This window comes from Lynx rufus, unplaced genomic scaffold (genome assembly GCF_022079265.1).
Source record: "Lynx rufus isolate CCGP_SWC_20201006 ecotype Redwood Valley unplaced genomic scaffold, mLynRuf1.p SCAF_16, whole genome shotgun sequence".
NCBI classification, from domain to species: Eukaryota; Metazoa; Chordata; class Mammalia; order Carnivora; family Felidae; genus Lynx; species Lynx rufus.
The window spans coordinates 15,021,421-15,041,603 of record NW_025814830.1 but is presented as its reverse complement, the minus strand read 5'-3'; the positions used below and the strand labels follow the sequence as shown (position 1 = coordinate 15,041,603).

The 20,183-nt window shown below is 41.5% G+C and overlaps 1 protein-coding gene across 2 annotated transcripts in view; it reads left to right on the top strand.

Moving 5' to 3' along the window:
- The window catches only part of GARRE1 (granule associated Rac and RHOG effector 1), an 82,533-nt gene that overhangs the window by 20,767 nt on the left and 41,583 nt on the right, over positions 1–20,183 (top strand). For both annotated transcript variants that reach the window (XM_047078289.1, XM_047078288.1), the window contains exon 2: positions 8,678–9,975. In XM_047078289.1, the coding sequence (XP_046934245.1) occupies positions 9,481–9,975 (495 nt within the window). In that variant the 5' untranslated portion in view covers positions 8,678–9,480. The remainder of the gene's footprint in view (positions 1–8,677; positions 9,976–20,183) is intronic.

Genomic DNA, 20,183 nt, shown 5'->3' with positions numbered 1-20,183 from the left:
GTAACTCCCCATTCTACATATCTGCTTTCTGTCTCTGGATTTGCCTGTTCTGAACATTCCGTATCAATGGGATCATATAACATGTGGCTTCTTGTGTCTCGCTTCTTTCACTTAGCAGTGTTTTCAAGGTTCATCCATTTTAGTTCGTATCAATACTTCATTCCTTTACATGTATGTAATATGTATATCCAGTATTATATAGCTGTACCACATCTACTCATCAGTGGGCAGACATTTGGATTGTTTCTATTTTTTGGCAACTATGAGTAATGCTGCCATGAACATTTATGTACAGGTTTTTGTGTGAACATACAGTTTTCATTTCTCTTGGGTATGTGCATAGGAGTGGAATTACTGGGTCATGTGGTAACACTATATTTAACATTTTGAGGAACTGCCAAACTGTTTTTTCCAAGGTACTGTCCCATCTTACAATCCTACTAGCAATGTGTGAGTGCCCAATTTCCCCGCATCCTCACCAGCACTGGTTATTGCCTTTTTGTTTGAAGTAATTATTTTTGATGAAGCAGCTATATGCAAACCAAACAATGAGGAGATTTTAATACATATTTTAGCTTGTTAAGTGATTCTTTTTCACTGTGAACTTAGCACTAAAATAAAAAGTTTATTTTTAATTTATTTTGGAGAGAGAGAGCAAGAGCGTGCGTGGACATGCATGTGCCATTGGGGGAGGGACAGAGAGAGAGGGAGACAGAAGATCTGAAGCAGACTCTGTGCTGACAGCAGAGTGCCCGATTCAGGACTCAAACTCATGAACCATGAGATCATGACCTTAACTGAAGTTGGACGCCCAACTGACTGAGCTACTTAGGCATCCCTTTAAAACAAAAAAACAAAAAAACAAAAGAACAGCAGTCTTTTTATTTGTATATATATATATTAAGTTTATTCATTTATTTTGAGAGAGAGAGAGAGAGAGAGAGAGAGAATCCCAAGCAAGCTCCACGCTGTCAGCACAGAGCCCAATGGGGGGCTCAACCCCACAAACTGCGAGATCATTCATGATCTGAGCCAAAATCAAGAGTCAGACACCCAACCGACTGAACCACCCAGGCACCCCTAAAATAAAATGTTTAATGACTAATAACACAATCCCCCAACTTGTTTGGATTTTAGAAAAATTATTTCTATTTGAAAAAATAATACATTCCTTCTATCTGAAACCTAGCATAACACGGTATATTAATTATACTTAAATTAAAATTTTTAAATAATACATTCTTGAAGGGAAAAGGAGTAATGATTCACCAGATGTAATTGTTCTCTTAAAGCATAAATTTGTCTATATAAGCTGTACACTTCTAAATATCAGATGGATTGTACCTTATATAGGCTTGAATCTTTAAAAATCACAATGAGGGGCGTCTGGGTGGCTCAGTTGGTTAAGCGGCCGACTTCAGCTCAGGTCATGATCTCTGGGTCCGTGAGTTCGAGCCCCGCGTCGGGCTGACAGCTCAGAGCCTGGAGCCTGTTTCAGGTTCTGTGTCTCCCTCTCTCTGACCCTCCCCTGTTCATGCTCTGTCTCTCTCTGTCTCAAAAATAAATAAACGTTAAAAAAATTTTTTTTTTAAAAATCAATGAAATCCTGACAGGTTGCGCATAATGGAACTGTTGATATATTACATTAAGTATATTCAGGGTTCAGTATTTAAAGAGCAACCTCTGTGTATCTTTTAAGATGTTCATTAACTCTGTGATTATTTGTTTCAAAGGTTGATGTTTTGTATATTAAATTGTTGAGAAGAGGTATACCCCATTATGTTGGGAATATAGGTATTTCAGGTAATATATTTGTATAGTCTATCCTCACTATTCTCAAATTCTATATTTGTGGATTGACTTAATGACTAAAATTTATTTGTAATACAAAATCAGAACTTGTGAAGCTATTATGGTCATTTTTGGACATGTGCAGAGTAACAAAAAATTTTGAATTGCCCAGTGTGCACACCCCTGTGGCTGTCAAACAAGGTGATGCTCTGCCTTCTTATTTCAACTCTTAGATTGTAAGGTGTCTATTCCATAATCTATCCAATGCCATGGTTTTTGCATTTTTATGCTTTATGTTGGCAATTTCACTGTTTAAAAAGCCCCCAAGCATAGTACTAAAGAGCTGTCAAGTGTTCCTAAGCCTAAGAAAGCTATGATGTGCCATATAGATAAAATACATGTGTTAGATAAGCTTCATTAAGGCATGAGGTACAGTCCTGTTGGTTGTTAGTTCAATATTAATGAATCAACAATATATATTAAATAAGATGTTTAAAGAGAAACAAATAAAACAAGGTTGTGTATTGACTGATGAAAATGTTATGACCAGAGACTCATAGGAATTGAATTCTGTGTGTCTTCTAAGAGTATTGATTCAGTATTTGCAAATTACAGTTTGCGTGATGACCTTACATAATGTAACTACTATAAATGACAGGGTCAGCTGTACATGATGTGTTGCTTCTTTCTTGCTGCTTTCAAGATTCTCTTTGGCTTTAGGCAATTTGATTATTTTATCCTACTTGGAGTTTGTTGAGCTTCATGTAGATTCCTGTTTTTCATCGAATTTGAGAAGTTTTTGGCCGTTATTTCTTCAAATATGTGCCTGTCCCTCCACTCCTTGTAGGAATCCCATCATATGCCCAATGGTGTCTCACAGGTCTCTGAGGCTCCTCAGACTGGATGATTTTGATTTATGTTCAAGTGTGCTGACTCTGCTCACTTAGTGTATTTTATGTTGAACCACTTAGTATATTTTTTATGTTAGTTATTATATCTTTAAACTCCAGAATTTCTGTTTGGTTCTATTTTTTTCAATAGAGTTTTTATCTTTTATTGGTATTCCTTATTAGCTGAGACAGCACTATCGTACTTTCCTTTAGTTCTTTACATATGGTTTCTTTGGTTCTTTCAATGTATTTTTAAATAGCTGGTTTTAAGTCTTTGTCTAGTAAATCCAGTTTCCTCAGGAATTCTTTCTGTTGTTTGTTTTCCTGTGTATGGGTCAAACTTTCTTGTTTCTTTCATGTCTTGTAAGATTTACTTGAAAACTGACCATTTTAAGTGATAGAATATGGGAACTCTGGAAAGCTGATTTTCTCCCATCTCCAAGTGAGTTCCATGTCAGTTCAGATAGAGAAGTGGGATCTTTCAGGGAACTACCAGATAGGTCAAATAATTTTAATTTCTAGGGACTGGAATCTTTGTAGGACCTCTAGCCCAGTTTTGCTCCCTCTGGTGGCTGCCCGCCTTCTGGTTTTCACTGCAAATGCAGCTATTAGTTTTCAACTCTATCACAGAGTTAGAGAACAGGGAATGGAACTAGGTCAAGTTAAAATGCTATAGAACTCACTATTCATACTGAAATTCAGCTGTTTTTCTTGAATAGATGTTCTCCAGTTTTCTGGAAGCCTGTTAGTTTCCAGAGTTTGGAAAAAGTTGATTCTGACCATTTTGGCCAGTGTTCTTATTGTTTTTATGGAAAAGAGAAGTTTTAGAGGTCCTTACTGCAGAGTAAGTGGCAGCACTTTTGATATCATTCCCCTCCTCTTTCTTTACATGTTTTTATTTTCATGAATCTGTCGCTCTTTTCTTTTTTCTTTTCTTTTTTTTTTTTAATTAGAGTGCACACAAGCAGGGTCTAGAGGGGCAGAGGGAGAGAGAGGAAGAGGGAGAGAGAATGAGAATCATTTTTTTTTTTTAACGTTTTGTTTTATTTTTTGAGAGACAGAATGCAAGCTAGGGAGGAGCAGAAAGAGAGGGAAACAGAATCCAAAGCAAGCTCCAGGCTCTGAGCTGACAGCACAGAGCCCTATGTAGGGCTCGAACCCACAGACTAGAGATCATGACCTGATCCGAAGTTAGATGCTCAACCGACTGAGCCACCCGGGTGCCTCAAGAGAATGAGAATCGAGCCTGATGCGGGCCGCAATCCCATGACCCTGGGATCATGACCTGAGCTGAAATCAAGAGTGAGACCCTCAACCTACTGAGCCACCCAGACATCCCTGTTGCTCTCTTCTCAATAGTGAAATTGCAATTTGGATTAGGTCTGAATCTTAGAGTTTGCCAAGGCTTTTAATCTAGAACTTTTTCTTACACTCCAAATTAGTCATATAAGCATACACATTTCAGACTAGTGCAATGCACATATTCGTGGCCCCACTGGTTTATTATAAAGAAGGAAGGAGATTTGACTGAGACCAGCAATTTGGTAATCTCTGTCTTACTGCCTCTCAGGTCCCACTCTTCCCTTCCCACCCTCAGTGTTTTTTCCCTACCCAAGTGTCCCTCCTTTCTATGCTAGTTAACTTTTTGTTTTCTTCTTTTAATTTTTTTTTTTTATTTTGAGAGAGAAAGAGAGCAAGCTTGAGTGGGGGAGGGGCAGAAGGAGAGAGAAGATCATCTTTTTTTTTTTTTAATTTTTTTTTTCAACGTTTATTTATTTTTGGGACAGAGAGAGACAGAGCATGAACGGGGGAGGGGCAGAGAGAGAGGGAGACACAGAATCGGAAACAGGCTCCAGGCTCTGAGCCATCAGCCCAGAGCCTGACGCGGGGCTCGAACTCACGGACCGCGAGATCGTGACCTGGCTGAAGTCGGACGCTCAACCGACTGTGCCACCCAGGCGCCCCAGAGAGAAGATAATCTTAAGCGGTCTCCACACCCGGCTCAGAGCCCCATGCAGGGCTCAGTCTCACGACTGTGAGATCATCAAAACCGAGGCAGATGCTTAACCGACTGAGCTACCAGAGTGCCCCATCTTCCTTTAATTTTTTGCTGAACTTAGAAAAATGCACAAATTATAACAACAGTGCTTAGTTTTTTACCTCCAAATAAACACCCAGGTGATCACCACCCTGGTTAGTCAGTAACTACCCACAGTGCTGCAGATCTACCCAGGAACCAGTGGGTCATTTTTCAGCTGTAGCCTATCAGACCTTTGTTCATCTATCCTAAATAGACATTTCTGGAAGCCAGTGGTATATATGTTTTCCTGTATCTCCTTTTTTATTGGTATATAATTCACACGCCATAAAATTTACCATTTTAAAGTGTGTGATTCAGTGGGTTTTATTGTATTAACAAAGTTGTATGGTTATCACCACCATCTAGTTCCAGAACATCCTTATCACCCCAGGAAGAAACTCTGTATTAATTAGCAGTCATTTCCCATTCTCTATGTGTCTTTGATTCCTGGCAACCACTAACCTACTTTTATCTATCTCTGTAGATTTGCTCTATCTGAATGTTTCATGTCAGTGGAATCTCTCATTGTATGGTCTTCTGTGTCTGGCTTCTTTCACTTACCATATATTTTCAAGGTTCGTCCACATTGTAGCATTTATCAGTGCTTCATTCCTTTTTATGGCTGAATGATATGTATGGCTATACCACATCCTGTTTATTCATTTACCAGTTGATAGACATTTGGGTGGTTTCCACTTTTTGGCTCTTACGAATAATACTGCTGTGGACATTTGTGTATAAGTTTTTCGCTTATGATTTTATTTAGCTGTCATGTGTAAGTTTTTATATGAACTTGTATTTTCAGTTTTCATGGGTACGTAGTTAGGAGTGGAATTTTGGGTCATATGGCAATTCTAACATTTTGAGGAACTGCCAGACGGTTTGCATCCAGACTGATGTGGTTTGCATCATTTCAGATTCCTACCAACACTGTATGAGAGTTCTAGGTTCTCCACGTTGTTGCTCATACTTGTATTGTTTTTGTTTGTTGCTCTTTTTTTTTTAAGTTTTTTTTAATGTTTATCTATTTCCATTGATTTATGTGTCTTTCCTCATGCCAGTACTCCACTGATTATTATAGCTGTATAGTAGTTTTTCAAATCAGGAAGTGTGAATCCTCCAATGTATTTTTTTCTTTTTGTTTTTAACGTGTATTTATTTTTGAGAGAGAGAGCGCAAGTGCAAACGGGGGAGGGGCAGAGAGAGAGAGAGAGAGAGAAACAGAAACACGGAATCCGAAGCAGTATCCTTCCTGACTCTGAACTATCAGCACAGAGCCCAACACCGGGCTCAAATTCATGAACCGTGAGATCATGACCCAAGCTGAAGTCAGACGCTTAACCGACTGAGCCACCAGGCTCCTCAACAACATATTTTTTTCTAATACATGTTTTGGGCATCGTGGGTCCCTTGCATTTCCATATGAATCTTAGGATCAGCTTGCTGGTTTCTATAAAAAAGGTGGTTTAGATTTTGATTTTGAATTTGTAGATGAATTTGGTGAGAAATAGTGTATCTTTAAGCATTCTAAGTTTGATTCAAGTAAATTTTGGAAATACGTAAAGTGAAAAAAGAGTATAATTATTTATGATGCTTTCTTTAAAATTAGGTAAGTATATGGGTCTTCTTGGCCTTTCAGGACCAACTAGCAGAGGAATGGGGGTGGACTGTCAGAGCCACAGGCACCCGTGTGTCATACAGAACAAAGAGTGCTCCTCAGAACTGCGCAAGACGCTCACTATAGCCAGCTCAAGACGATGATTTTCTTTCATAGACCACATGGTTTCTGTGTAAACAGCATTCCTGTTGAGGACTTCTGTTGTACATCAGAATTTGTAAAGCTACATCAGTTATAATAGAGCACTTGGGTAGGGATAGATAGGATTTCCTTATTGTCATAAATTTGAAAAAAGAACATTTGGGAACATTTCTTACAAGTAGTTGTCTGATTTGTTGTTTCTTAAAAAGCTTATGAGGGGCACCTGGGTGGCTTAGTCGGTTGAGCGTCCGACTTCGGCTCAGGTCATGATCTCACAGCTCGTGGGTTCGAGCCTCGCGTCGGGCTCTCTGCTGACAGATCAGAGCCTGGAGCCTGCTTCGGATTCTGTGTCTCTCTCTCCCTCTGACCCTCCCCCATTCATGCTCTGTCTCTCTCTCTCTCAAAAATAAGTAAACATTAAAAAAAATTTAATAAAAAAAATAATAAATAAAAAGCTTATGAGATTTTTTTGTAATGTTTATTTATTTCCGAGACAGAGAGAGACAGCATGAGTGGGGGAGGGGCAGAGAGAGAGGGAGACACAGAATCTGAAGCAGGCTCCAGGCTCTGAGCTGTCAGCACAGAGCCTGATGCGGGGCTCGAACTCACAAACCGTGAGATCATGACCCGAGCCGAAGTCGGTCGCTCAACTGACCGAGCCACCCAGGCGCCCCAGATTTTTTAAGAGCTAAGATTCTCTTGAACACAGAGCTGCAAATGGCAGCCAGGTTAGTTGTACTTACATGCTACCTGGCTTAGAGTTGCTACACCTTTAGAGTGTATGTGTGTTTCTCTCCTCTCTTGCTCTTTTAGCCTCCGTACCTTCCTCCGTTCCTTGTGCAATTGTAAAGGCGTGGTGGTTGGCCAAGATGAGCGACAAAGTGTGACTTGTATTTTTTTATCAACAAAAAAGTAAAATGAAAAGAAAGGAAACCTACTTATCAATAAGTAGGCTAAACTATATTCAGAGATCATGTAGTTTGTAGTTTAACAGGGACTAAGTATAACACTCAGTAAAATAGACTTGGACTGTTGTTACATTTGGGAGAACAGATAGTTCAGGCAAATGTGAGCCCTGATGTTAGCTGTTTGAGAAGAGTCACACTACTTCACTGTTAAAGGACCAGAGGGGCGCCTGGGTGGCTCAGTTGGTTAAGCATCCGACTTCGGCTCAGGTCATGATCTCGCGGTCTGTGGGTTCGAGTCTTGTGTCGGGCGGGCTGTGTGCTGACAGCTCAGAGCCCGGATCCTGCTTTGTATTCTGTGTCTCCCTCTCTCTCTGTCCCTCCCCAGCTTGTGCTCTGTGCTTTCAAAAATAAATAAACATTAAAGGTACCAGAAACTGTAACCAGAGAAGCCCAGATGTTGCTATTTACACCTGTGCAGAGCCGGGGTTTCTACAGAAGGTGCCCCAGGGTGTGAGAACCAGCACACACCCCGCCAGGCTTCCCTTTGAACATCCAGAGGGGAACCTAGGTGGGGACGAGGGGAATCCTGTCGGCAGACCTCCTGTCAGCCACTCACCACACCAGGCTCTGTCTGTGCACTGCGCTTCCGCCCAGCTGGAGTATCCTGAATGCCCTCTGTGCCGTCCTGTTTCAGGGCCTTTGCTCTGGTGGTCCTTTGAGCTGGGGAACCCCACCCATCCCTTTGCATTTGTGAAAACCTATCCTTCGGTCAGGGGCTACCTCACGGGAACATTTTCTTTGTAGCAACCTTCTGATATCTCTCTGTTTTTGCTCCTCACTCTCTTTTCCAGTCCCCCTTAAGGTCTTATGACTGCTGTAGTTGTTGACCATCCTCACCGTGGTCTGGATACTCTCCTGATCCCCTTGCAAATTTATGAGCTCTTTGGGGAGGAATCAAGGGTTATGCCGAATACCATCACAAATCCAGGCCCTGTTAGCCTCAGCTTTGAAGTGGTTGGTGTGGAATCAAACCTTCCTGGTTGCACTGTTTTTGTACAACTTGAAGAATTTTCTAATAGTCACCGTGTCATAGTTCAACTCTAGCTCCCCTACCTGCTTTTGTAAGGTTGTCTGTGATTTCTTACTTATAGCCCGCCTTTGTGGATTTTAGCATTTCAGGAGTTAATGTTTCAGAATTCCTCATTGTCCTGTAACTTTCCTAACTTTATCTTATTTTTCCCCCTCACAGGAAATGACTTAGAGGCCTTACAAATACATCGGCGCATTCTTGCTTCAGACTTTACAATTGAGGGCCAGCCCAGTCTGGAAGCACCTCTTATTACTGTTACAAGGAAACTGCTACCTCAGCAAACAAAAAGAAAGGAGGAGGAGACTTATAATAACAAATGCCATTTTTTAAAAAAACGCTTGTTTTCAGAAAACATCAAAGGAAATTTGGAAATGCTTCGCATTGAGAAGAAGCTTTGCAGGTGAATGGATTTGGCAGGCAGGCTCTGTCAACATTCTGCAGAGGTTTGATCTTCCTTCTTCAGGACCTAGTGTGAAGTAACTGGACTGCTTTTTAAATTGCTGTTGATCAGCTTGTGGGTTTGGGGGTTCTAACTTTTCTGGTATATTGAAGATACATTATATTACATTATATTACATTTTTTAAAAGTTAAGTTATTTTTCTGCCATTGTAAATACAAGTACCAAAATATTCTTGCAAAGCAATTATAAGTAAACATTTTTCTCGGCAAGCATATCTTTTTATTAAGAGAGTGGAAAGCTAACAGTTCCTATACAGCATTTTGGACACATGTTTATTTTTGGTCAGGGGTCCTGCCTACACTGAAAATATTAATTACATAAACCTGTCGTTCTTGCATCTACTTTGGGTCACATGGTCACCTGCCTCATGGAAATGCCTTTTTTAAAACTTAGATTTGCAGAACTCCACTATTTTTATACCTAGCTACAGTTCTGGGGGGAAAGAAAATAGAATCAGGACCCTGACCCGCTCACGGTCACCGGGACAGCCACCCCTCCCGCATGTATTGCTGCAGCGCCCAGGACAGTAAAATGGACTACAAGCGGCGCTTCCTGCTTGGCGGGTCCAAGCAGAAGGTGCAGCAGCACCAGCAGTACCCGATGCCTGAGCTGGGCCGAGCACTGAGTGCTCCCCTGGCGTCGACGGCCACCACCGCCCCCCTGGGCAGCCTGACCGCTGCGGGCAGCTGCCACCACGCCATGCCCCACTCCACTCCCATCGCCGACATCCAGCAGGGCATCTCCAAGTACCTGGATGCCCTCAACGTCTTCTGCCGTGCCAGTACTTTCCTCACGGATCTCTTCAGCACTGTGTTTAGGAACTCTCACTACTCCAAGGCAGCCATGCAGCTTAAAGATGTGCAGGAGCACGTCATGGAAGCAGCCAGTCGGCTGACTTCAGCCATAAAGCCCGAGATCGCCAAGATGCTGATGGAACTTAGTGCTGGGGCCGCAAACTTTACAGATCAGAAGGAATTCAGCCTCCAGGACATTGAGGTAGAGTATCTTCTGTGTCATACTTGGGTAGGAAAATGTATTCCAGAGGGAAGTGAGAATGCGGTTTTCATTTTTCTCCTAAATCACAGCAGTGATGATCATCTTCTTTCTGTTGATACTCTGTCCTTGTAAAACACTTTGTGCAATACCAGGTTCTAAATTGCTTTCATTTCAAATTAAGTAGGTTAAAAGACTGTTAAACATATCAGCCTGTATTTTATGTTCTTTCAATTTTGAAGTTGAACCTTTAGTTCTGAATAGCATACTGTTAAAAGTACATAGTGGAGACTGAGAATTCTAAATATGAGCATGAACTTTGTGAATTGTCATTATATGGAACCATTGATTTAATGTAGAAAGTTCACACATGTTTACGGGATAAATTATTTTTCCAGTTCTAAATTAATTGATTAATATATTTCTTAGGGTCTTTGTTAATCGAAATGAAGTATTCTCCCTCTTTCAGGGCTCTAGATTAGAACGTAAGATTAGAATACAAATTTCATTCAGAATAAAGATGATCTATTTCCTTCATTTAGGAAATCATTTATTAAACTGATCTGCTAGATTAGTGTCACTAGTGTCACTGCTAGATTTTAAAAATCATTGTTAGCTGCTCAGAGAGTTCTTCTGAGTTTGATTTCTCACGTCCTTGTGCATTTTAACAACGTGTCAGGGGTTAGGTTCCTGAATGCTAGAACAGAGAATGCCCCTTTCCATCTTGGGGCTGAATTTGATTTTAGGAAATCACGTCTTCTGAGCCAACTCTGGTGGTTAGGGTGGCTAAACAAGTTAATTTATACTGCTGTGAATTTAGGGGGTATAAAAAAGGTAAGCTATTAAATAATGTGACTAATTTGTATTGATTAAAAGTGATTTTGAAGGTGTTTCCAAGAGAATTTAGAACTATATTTGAAAAGAGTATTATTGGTGTAAATTAGGGATCATCAGACTTTCTGTACCAAGCAAATAGTAAATTAAGTTTATTTCAGAGAGAGAGAGTGCACGCACAAGCAGGGGAGGGGCAGAGAGAGGGGGAAAGAGAGAATCCCAAGCAGGTTCTGCACTGTCAACACAGAGCCCAATGCCGGGCTCAGTTTCATGAACCACGAGATCATTACCTGAGCCGAAGTCGAGAGTCGGACACTTAACTGACTGAGCCACCCAGATGTTCCCTTCTGCTTTTTAAATAACCTTTATGAATATAAAAACCTGTCTTGGGGCGCCTGGGTGGCACAGTCGGTTAAGCGTCCGACTTCAGCCAGGTCACGATCTCGCAGTCCGTGAGTTCGAGCCCCGCGTCAGACTCTGGGCTGATGGCTCAGAGCCTGGAGCCTGTTTCCGATTCTGTGTCTCCCTCTCTCTCTGCCCCTCCCCCATTCATGCTCTGTCTCTCTCTGTCCCAAAAATAAATAAACGTTGAAAAAAAAAAACAATTAAAAAAAACAAACCTGTCTTACCTTCTGGATCTGTCTGTTGAACTGGATTTGGCCCGTGGGCTGTAGTTTACTGAACCTGCTGGTCATTTTCTTTTGAGTCTGTCCAAGTATATTTTAAATTTCTGATTATTTCTATGATCACATTTTATGTTCAGGGAAATTACCATCTTGAAGTGTTTTTAAAATGGCTTGTGATAGTTTCAAGTATTTTTTGAGTTACATGTGTAAAATATACATTAAGCATTTTTTTTTAATATACTTTTTGGGGCACCTGGGTAGTTCAGTTGGTTAAGCTGCCAACTCTTGGTTTCGGTTTAGGTCATGATCTCAGGGTTGTGAGATCGAGTCCATGTCAGGCTCTGCACTGACAGTGTAGAGCCTGCTTGGGATTTTCTCTTTCCCTCCCTGTCTGCCCCTTTCCACACTCCCACTGTCTTGCTTTCAAAATAAGTAAATAAACTTAAAAAAAATGTACTTCTCAAAAGAAGTTCAAAAGGTGAAATGTAAAACTGCTGCTTTACTCTCCCATCCCATTCTGTTTCCCAGAAGTGGCCACCGTTAGTTGGCCAGCGTGTGCCGTTCCAGACTGCTGTCTGGGTACATATGTGCACATGCACAGATGTACAGCTTTGGCTTTTGTTTGTTTTACAGAAAGGACCATGTTGTTCAGCCACCAGTGTGCCTGGTCGCTGCTTTGCAGAGATGTGGCAAGAGAGCAGTTAGGGACTCTGCCCTCTCAGAAAGGGTTATACAGTATTAGACTCAGCCTGTCACAGCTCTCATCCTGTAATGACATAAACACTTTTAGTTTTTAGACTTTCAGACAAGAGTGGTTTGAAAAATAAGGCCAAAGGCTTTTATTTTAACTTGAACACATTTGAGCTCTTTTTCAGCCCGTGCCTCCAGGTGCTAGAGGAGACAGAGTTAGTCATGGCCCTTTTGCCCTCCAACCCTTGCCTGGCGAGTGCCCTTGTTCCCCAGGTCAAGACAACTAGAGCAGGAGGAACCAGCCCTGAGGACTGGGGGTTTAGGAAGCTACTGGGCTGAAGTTGCACTTACCTTGGCCCTTCTGCTTTCTTGGGACCGTCATGGACCACTTGAGCTGAGAAGGAGAAATATTTCTTTTTTAAAAACTTTTTTTAAATTTTATTCATTTTTGAGAGACAGAGCATGAGTGGGGAAGGGGCTGAGAGAGAGGGAGACACAGAATCTGAAGCAGGCTCCGGGCGCTGAGCTGTTAGCACAGAGCCTGACACGGGGCTCGAACTCACGAACTACAGGATCATGACCTGAGCCGAAGTCAGACGCTCAATCGACTGAGCCACGCAGACGCCCCAGGAGAAATATTTCTAATTGTTGTGGTTTGGGATTTTGACTTGGCTTCCCCACTGAAATGTGATTAGGACAGCTGGAGTACTACCATGTTTTTGTACATAATAGGCTAAACAGGCTTTGGAGGCTAGACTGGAAACTAAGTGCTGTTGATGGGTTTTAGAATCTATGGGTGTATTCTAAGTTTCAAACAGCTGACTTATAAGTAAATTCTAAAGTGTGATTGCCAAGTTTAGGCCCGCAGACTTAACATTTTGCTTTTTCCACAGAGCAGTATTTGTTGTTTCTGGAACTTAGGTACTGCCATGGGCCAATAAGGGTCTTACCCTCAGAATACTCACCAATTCACATGGAATGGCTAGGCATTTGGGGTTTTTCCTGTTGGTCTTTTTAGGGTTTTATCGGCAAGGCCTTGAGAGACTCTTTAACATTCATCCCTGGGGCCTCACAATGCTGAACTTGACTGGCTAGGTAGGACTTCTCTGCTGAGGAGCTTAGCCGAGGACTGTGACTGAGAACAGCCCTGAATTCAGTGTTGAAATGCATCACCATTTTACTTTTTATTTTATTATTTTTTTCTTTTAATTTTTTTTTTTAATTTACATTCAAATTAGTTAACATATAGTGCAACAGTGATTTCAGGAGTAGATTCCTTAGTGCCCCTTACCCATTTAGCCCATCCCCCCTCCCCCAACCCCTCCAGTAACTCTCAGTTTTTTCTCCATATTTATGAGTCTCTTATGTTTTGTCCCCCTCACTGTTTTTATATTATTTTTGATTCCCTTCCCTTATGTTCATCTGTTTTGTCTCTTAAAGTCCTCATATGAATGAAGTCATATGATTTTTGTCTTTCTCTGACTAATTTCACTTAGCATAATACCCTCCAGTTCCATCCACGTAGTTGCAAATGGCAGGATTTCCTTCTTTTGGATTGCTGGGTAATACTCCATTGTATATATATACCACATCTTCTTTATCCATTCATCCATTGATGGACATTTGGGCTCCTTTCATACTTTGGCTATTGTTGATAGTGCTGCTATAAACATGGGGGTGCACGTGTCCCTTTGAAACAGCACACCTGTACCCCGTGGATAAATGCCTAGTAGTGCAATTGCTGGGTCGTAGGATAGTTCTATTTTTAGTTTTTTGAGAAACCTCCATACTGTTTTCCAGAGTGGCTGCACCATCTTGCATTCCCGTCACCATTTTAAACCTAAGTCAAAGTACTGATCCCACTGTCCCACCCTAGAGGGGGGCCAAAGCATGCTTGTTCTGTTCCCTTACTCACAGCCAGGTCTGGGATGTGCTCCTTGATCTCGGTGCCTGGCTAGGAACTGCAGCTGCTCACTCTGTGCTCTGGGACAGACCTGGTGTGCATGAGTCCTGTCCTGTCTGGACTTGTCAGTGACTTTGCCCCTTACCCTCCCAATCTTATGGTTATAATCTCACTGGTAGAGAAATGAGTTGTAACTGTAGTGTTTCACTAGTTAACAAGCGCTAGGATCATGGTTATGAGGCATGGGGTCAGAAGATCTGGGTTTAGAAAATGACTCTGCTTCTGTCTGTATAGTCTTGAGTAAATCTTCTAAACTCTCTAAGCCTCACTTTGCCCATCTATAAACTGGAATTATAAAATGGAATTATCAGGGCACCTGGCTGGCTCAGTCGATAGAGTGTGTGACTCTTGGTCTTGTGGCTGTGGGTTCGAGCCTCACACTGGGAGTAGAGGTTACTTAAAAAAAAAATCTTTAAAAAATAAAATAAAATGGAATTACCACCCACCTTCCAGAGTTCTGGTGAAGATCAGAGGTGATTAGTGTTTCTGAAACACTTTACCCAGTTGTCATCATTTATTATTACTGCTTCCAGCATGGCTTGAATGGTGCTAATAGCCCTTCTCTGAAGTGCAGAACACAACTATGTACCAAACCAACATCAGAGAGAAATGTTCGGCAAGTATTTTTCTAACTGGAATCCTTTTAAGGGGAAAAAACTGCCACTCCTAAAACCGTTGCTCTGTTAATTTCTTTCCTGTTTTGTTTTTTAATGTTTATTTATTTTTAAGAGAGAGAGAGAGAGAGAGACAGGGGGCAAAGAGGGAAGGGGCAGAGAGAGAGAGAGAGAGAGAGAGAGAGAGACACACACACAGAATCTGAATCAGGCTCCAGGCTCTGAGCTGTCAGCGCAGAGCCCGACGTGGGGCTTCACCTCACCAACTGTGAGATCATGACCTGAACTGAAGTGGGATGTTCAACTACCTGAGCCACCCAGGTGCCCCTTTCCTGGTTCTTGAAGTCAGCACCTCCCTTGTTGTAAGGCAGCAGCAGTATTACCTGCCTGATGGAGCAGCTGCCAGGACCTTTTCATCATAAAAGCCCAAGGGGACTGCTTCTACCAAGAGTCCTCCCTCTCTTTGCCTCCCGCCAAGAATGGGACATTGGGGAAGGAAGAGGGCTGGGGGTGGGGTATCCATTAAATATATTTGCAGTACCTAACAACCTTTGGACAAGCCAGTTGACAGTTTAGGTAGGACTTGTCCTCCTCTGGATTTATAGAAAACACGTAGTTTACATCGTATATGAACTGGGATTTTGTCTAAATAGGAAATGTGATCTTAATTAACTGCTTCATGGGAATTCCTTTGTATAAGTCTCAAACTGTCAGTCCAGCCAAAATGTGAATTCAGGAAAAATATGGTTTCACATATTGAATTTGTTCTTTATACAAAGCTTTGAATATCCCAACCAAACCTTTTTGTGAGGTGGACCGCACAGGACCTGCTGTCTGTATCTTTTCTCTTTGAGTCTAGGAGAATCTATCTCTACCAGAGATTTTTAAGATTATGTTAATTCCAGTTTTCCTGTAAAATGCTGGCCTGGCTAAATTGGCTGCTTTCTCCTTGATTTTATCTACCTCAGTATCTCTTGTCCTAGAAATCTGTTATCCTTTGCACTTAAACCGTGTAGTCCATATTAAAGCCGTATAGACAATCCTGTAAAGTGTTTTTTTTATTTATCAGAAAGTCACAGATGTCCACCTCTTTTTACAAGTATTTATCACTTGTCTTTAATAAAATTCCTTTTTCAGTGCACACGTAAGTAAAAGAATCAAACTGACTTGTGATTCATGCATTCATTGCACAGATATATATTGAACACTTTATTTGTGCCAGATACTGCCAGGCACAAAGGATACACTAGTGAACAAGATAGAAATTGTTCCCTTTGTGTAGAGAAAAGAGGACTGCAGTCTTAGATAAGATAATTAGAAACGGTGTCATTGAGGTGACATTTGACTCACTAAAAAACAAAATTCATCCAAGTAAATTTTAAAGATCTTACTGGCTTTATTCAGCTATTCATGAATCGGGCAGCATTCCATCTAGCAAGCAGATAGAAAGGAGCTCCAAGGAGCTATACAACATAGAAGGCTTTTATAAGGCAGAAAGGAGCAGGCAAAGAAAGTTTCTAGCAAAGAGTGGATTGCTTCCAGCAAGGCCACTACCTTCTATATGAGATGGAACGGGTCTCTTGGGTGGATTACCTCACTACTGTTGACCAGGTAATTCTAAATTGACAGGTTACAGGTATTATTCCTGGAAGAAGCTGAAATTGCAGTTAGGTTAAGTATTAAATCTTGGTTTGCTGATGTGAGGCTTAGCACAAGTGACTCCATTTGGGGCCCCTTGTTTCTTTCTTTATTTGTTATTTATTTATCTAAAATATTTTTACTGTTTTATTTTTGAGAGAGACAGAGTGTGAGTGGGGAAGAGGCAGAGAGAGAGGGAGGCACAGAATCTGCAGCAGGCTCCAGGATCTGAGCTGTCAGCACTGAGCCCCTCAAATTCAAAAACTGCAGGATCTTGACCCCAGCCAAAGTCAGATGCCCAACCACCCAGGTGCCCCCCCCCTTGTTTCTTTTTTTAAATAAAGACCTGAAGGAGGTGAAGGAGTAAGCCCTGTTGATAAGCAGGAACAGAGGATTCCAGGCAGAGGGAATGGCTAGCGCAGTTTCTGAGGCAGGATGAACCTGAGTGTTTGGAGAGTGGTGAGGACCTATTGTGGCTGAAACAGTGAGCAAAAGGGAGAGTACAGGAGAGTAGGGGCGGGGGAGGGGAGGTCAGAGTGTCCTGAGGTCAGCCTTTGAAGGGAAGGTGGAAGGGAGGGCAGCAGGAACAGCATCCTTGACGATTCTTGTGCGATGAGTGAGGAGCCCTTGCCACTTCTTGGGGTGGTGGTGGGGGGCTCTAGGGCTGGGGCTGGGGCCTCAGTGTTGGGAGGACATGGCCCTCCGGGCAGATGCTGTGCATAGACATTCCAGAAGCCCAGGGCAGCTTTAGGGATCCCAGGAGTTGTATGTCTTTAAGGAGACTCTATTTTATTTCTTCTGGCAATTTTAGTGGCTTTTCAAGTATCATCACCACTTTGTAAGCGGGCAGGCAGACTTTAAATCAAACCTTTATGTAATTGAATCTCGGCCTTCAACTTTATGCACTAACAAATGTCTTTTGTGTACTGTGTGATTATCTGTGAATCTGTTTGAAATAATTCATTTGTAAGCACTGACTCGTAAGAACCTTAATTCAGACATATTCACATTTCTTTTGGTAGATATATGCCAAAAATATTGTAGAGCAACAGCAACGGAAAATATTAGGGGCTGGTTTCAAAATGTGATTTTCATTAACCTTAATGGAATTAAATTTGCATGTTGTTCCTTTTTTTTTTTTTTTTTTTGCCTAAAGGTAAAATTCATTGTTTCTTCTTTATTTTCTTTCTTGTTTTGACTAGTAGATCTTTCATAACAGATTATGGGGTCAATATTTCCTAACTATATGTGCCAAGTGAAAACCCAAATTGCTGCTATTAATCAGAAACTGAAGTTCACTTCATTAAAAGCTTATATAAATCCAGTTTTCAGGCTGTTGCTAATTTCTAACCACTCTTTTTGACTTATTCTTTTATTGAGGTGACTCTTCTAGCATCTAAATTGCCTTCAGATTTTAGCCTTTAGAAGAATCTATAATTAATTAAGCAGCTGGAATTTGGGTGATTTTGTAAACTTCATTGTGGATCAACAAGATGTACTGTCTGCCCTGCCCAGTCCGTGTGGGTGGAAGCCACTGGGGCCAGGGGGTGGCTGCCACTCTGGAAGCACTGGATCCTTTGATTTTGAGTGGCCAAGACCCACTGTGCTACCAACTCATTATTCTGAAAATTGCTAATTAAAAGAAAAACAAGGAATTAAACAAATTTCCTGCTTCTCCGGTACAACTGTTTTTTAGCGTAATCAAATAGCCCTACTGGATGGGGGAAGGTTGTTCTTCTGTTTAGAAAAGTCTCCGTATTTTCTGGATAGAAGAGACGATACAATTAGGAAAATCACCATTTTGCAGACCATAATGAATTAACTGACTCGGGCAAGTGGTCAACAATGGAGGATAAAACCAGTTAGTAAAAGGTCACTGGGGAACTTCATAAGGGAAAGATCAGGACTTTCTCACTCAAATCCATTGGTCAACCTCAGCATCACCAAAAATGAGATAACCAGTTAGTTGATCATATCTCCTAAGAACCACACAGTACCCCCATAGTATATTCTTGCACCTCTCCCTCTTCTCCCCTGTCCCCAGGGTGGGAGGGGACCTGACATAATCTCATCAGTCCTCTGGAATGAATTCCCAGTGTACACAAAATACGCGGTGTAGTGGAGCAAATTATACACCACAAGGAGGCCATTAGACAGATCAGAATGTGGCATGTTCTATAGGCAGTTGACCTGATTTAACAAGTCAAGTAGCATGGGGGAAAAAAAAAAGAGGTAGAAGGCATCTAAAATGAGAGTTAAGAGATATGACAACCAAATAAGATAAGCATTTTGGGGTTGAGATTCAAGCAAACAAAAGACATTTTAAAAGAAAATTTGGGAAGTTTGAACATGTACTGTGTCTTCGTTGATTGGGATTTGCTTCAAAACATTCCAGCAAAAAAAGGTGGTATTCAGCAGAAGGGTGATAATAACATGGCAAAATGTTGATGGTTATTGAAGCTTTTTGATGGGTATATGAGGGTTTGTTAACACTCTCTATTTGTTTGGACATACTCCAAGTTTTAAAAAAGGGAGAGAGAAACTTATGTTAGGAGTAGTGAATCAGGAATACCCCATAAATGATTCCATTCCTTGGAGGATTTGTGCCTATGAAGTGGACTCATAACAGAAAGGGGAGTGTTTAGGAGTCTTTAGGAAGTCTTTAAGAGTCTTTAGGAAGACTCTTCTGTTTTCTGTCTCCTCACAGAATACTTCCCTTCTGGCACTTCTGATCACCAAATGTGCGCTGGGAGTTTTTCCCACACCGGCAATTCTGAGTCAGTTTTGACACTATTTACTGGAAGTTAGCATCAGACCCCACAGTGGAAGGGCTTAGTCCCACAGGACTGTCCTCCTCCCCTTTAGACACCAATCACATGTCCAGGGTGTTGTTACCCTTGCTTACTACCAACTGGATGTAAAGGAGAGGTTCTCATGACTGCCACCATGGGTTCAGTTAATTTGCGAGAGCAGCTCACAGAACTCCGAAAACATTTTACTTACTACATCATAAAAAGCTATAACTCATTATCAGCCAGATGAAAGGGATGCGCAGGGCAAGGGGTGTGCAGCTTCCACACCCACTCCGGACGCACCAACCCTCTAGCACCTGCCCGTGTTCACCAACCCAGAGGCTCTCCGAGCCCTGTCCTTTGGGCTTTTTCCAGGCTTCATTATATAGGTGTGATTGATTAAATCATTGGCCGTTGTTGATTGATTCTACTTCTAACCTCTCCCTTCCCCAGAGTGGTGGGACTGAAAGTTCCAAACCTGTAATCAGTGGTTGGTTCCCTTGACAACCAGCCCCCCATTCCTAGGGGCTTTTCAAAAGTCACCTCATCAACATAAACTCAGGTATGGTGTAGAGAGGCTTGTTACGAATAACAAAACACACTTTATCTCTCTTATCACATAGAAAATTCCAAGAGTTTTAGGAGCTATGTGCCAGGAACCTTGGAAGAAGACCAAAATACATATTTCTTACTATAAATCACAATATCACAGGGAGTATTATTAAGTTGTTGTGATGAAAAGGAAAGCAGGTACTTTTCAGGAAAATGAAGAAAATAAAAGTGAGTCAAGGAAGAAGCAGAAAAACACCCCCCTGGGCAGGAAGGGCCCCAACAGCAGGTAGGCAGGGTGTGCTCCTCATTTTGGTGACTCAAATGGCAATGTTGCTTTCCTTTAGGAGAATAGGATTTAAAAGTTAATAGTTGCTAAAAAGGCTTCAGGGAACATAAGGGAACTACTAGGTTTGGTGGGCAAATTCGGAGGAAAGAGAAATAAAAGAGTTCCTGGAGTATAATTTTACATAGAACTAGCTTTCCCGAATTATTTTCTCTTCTA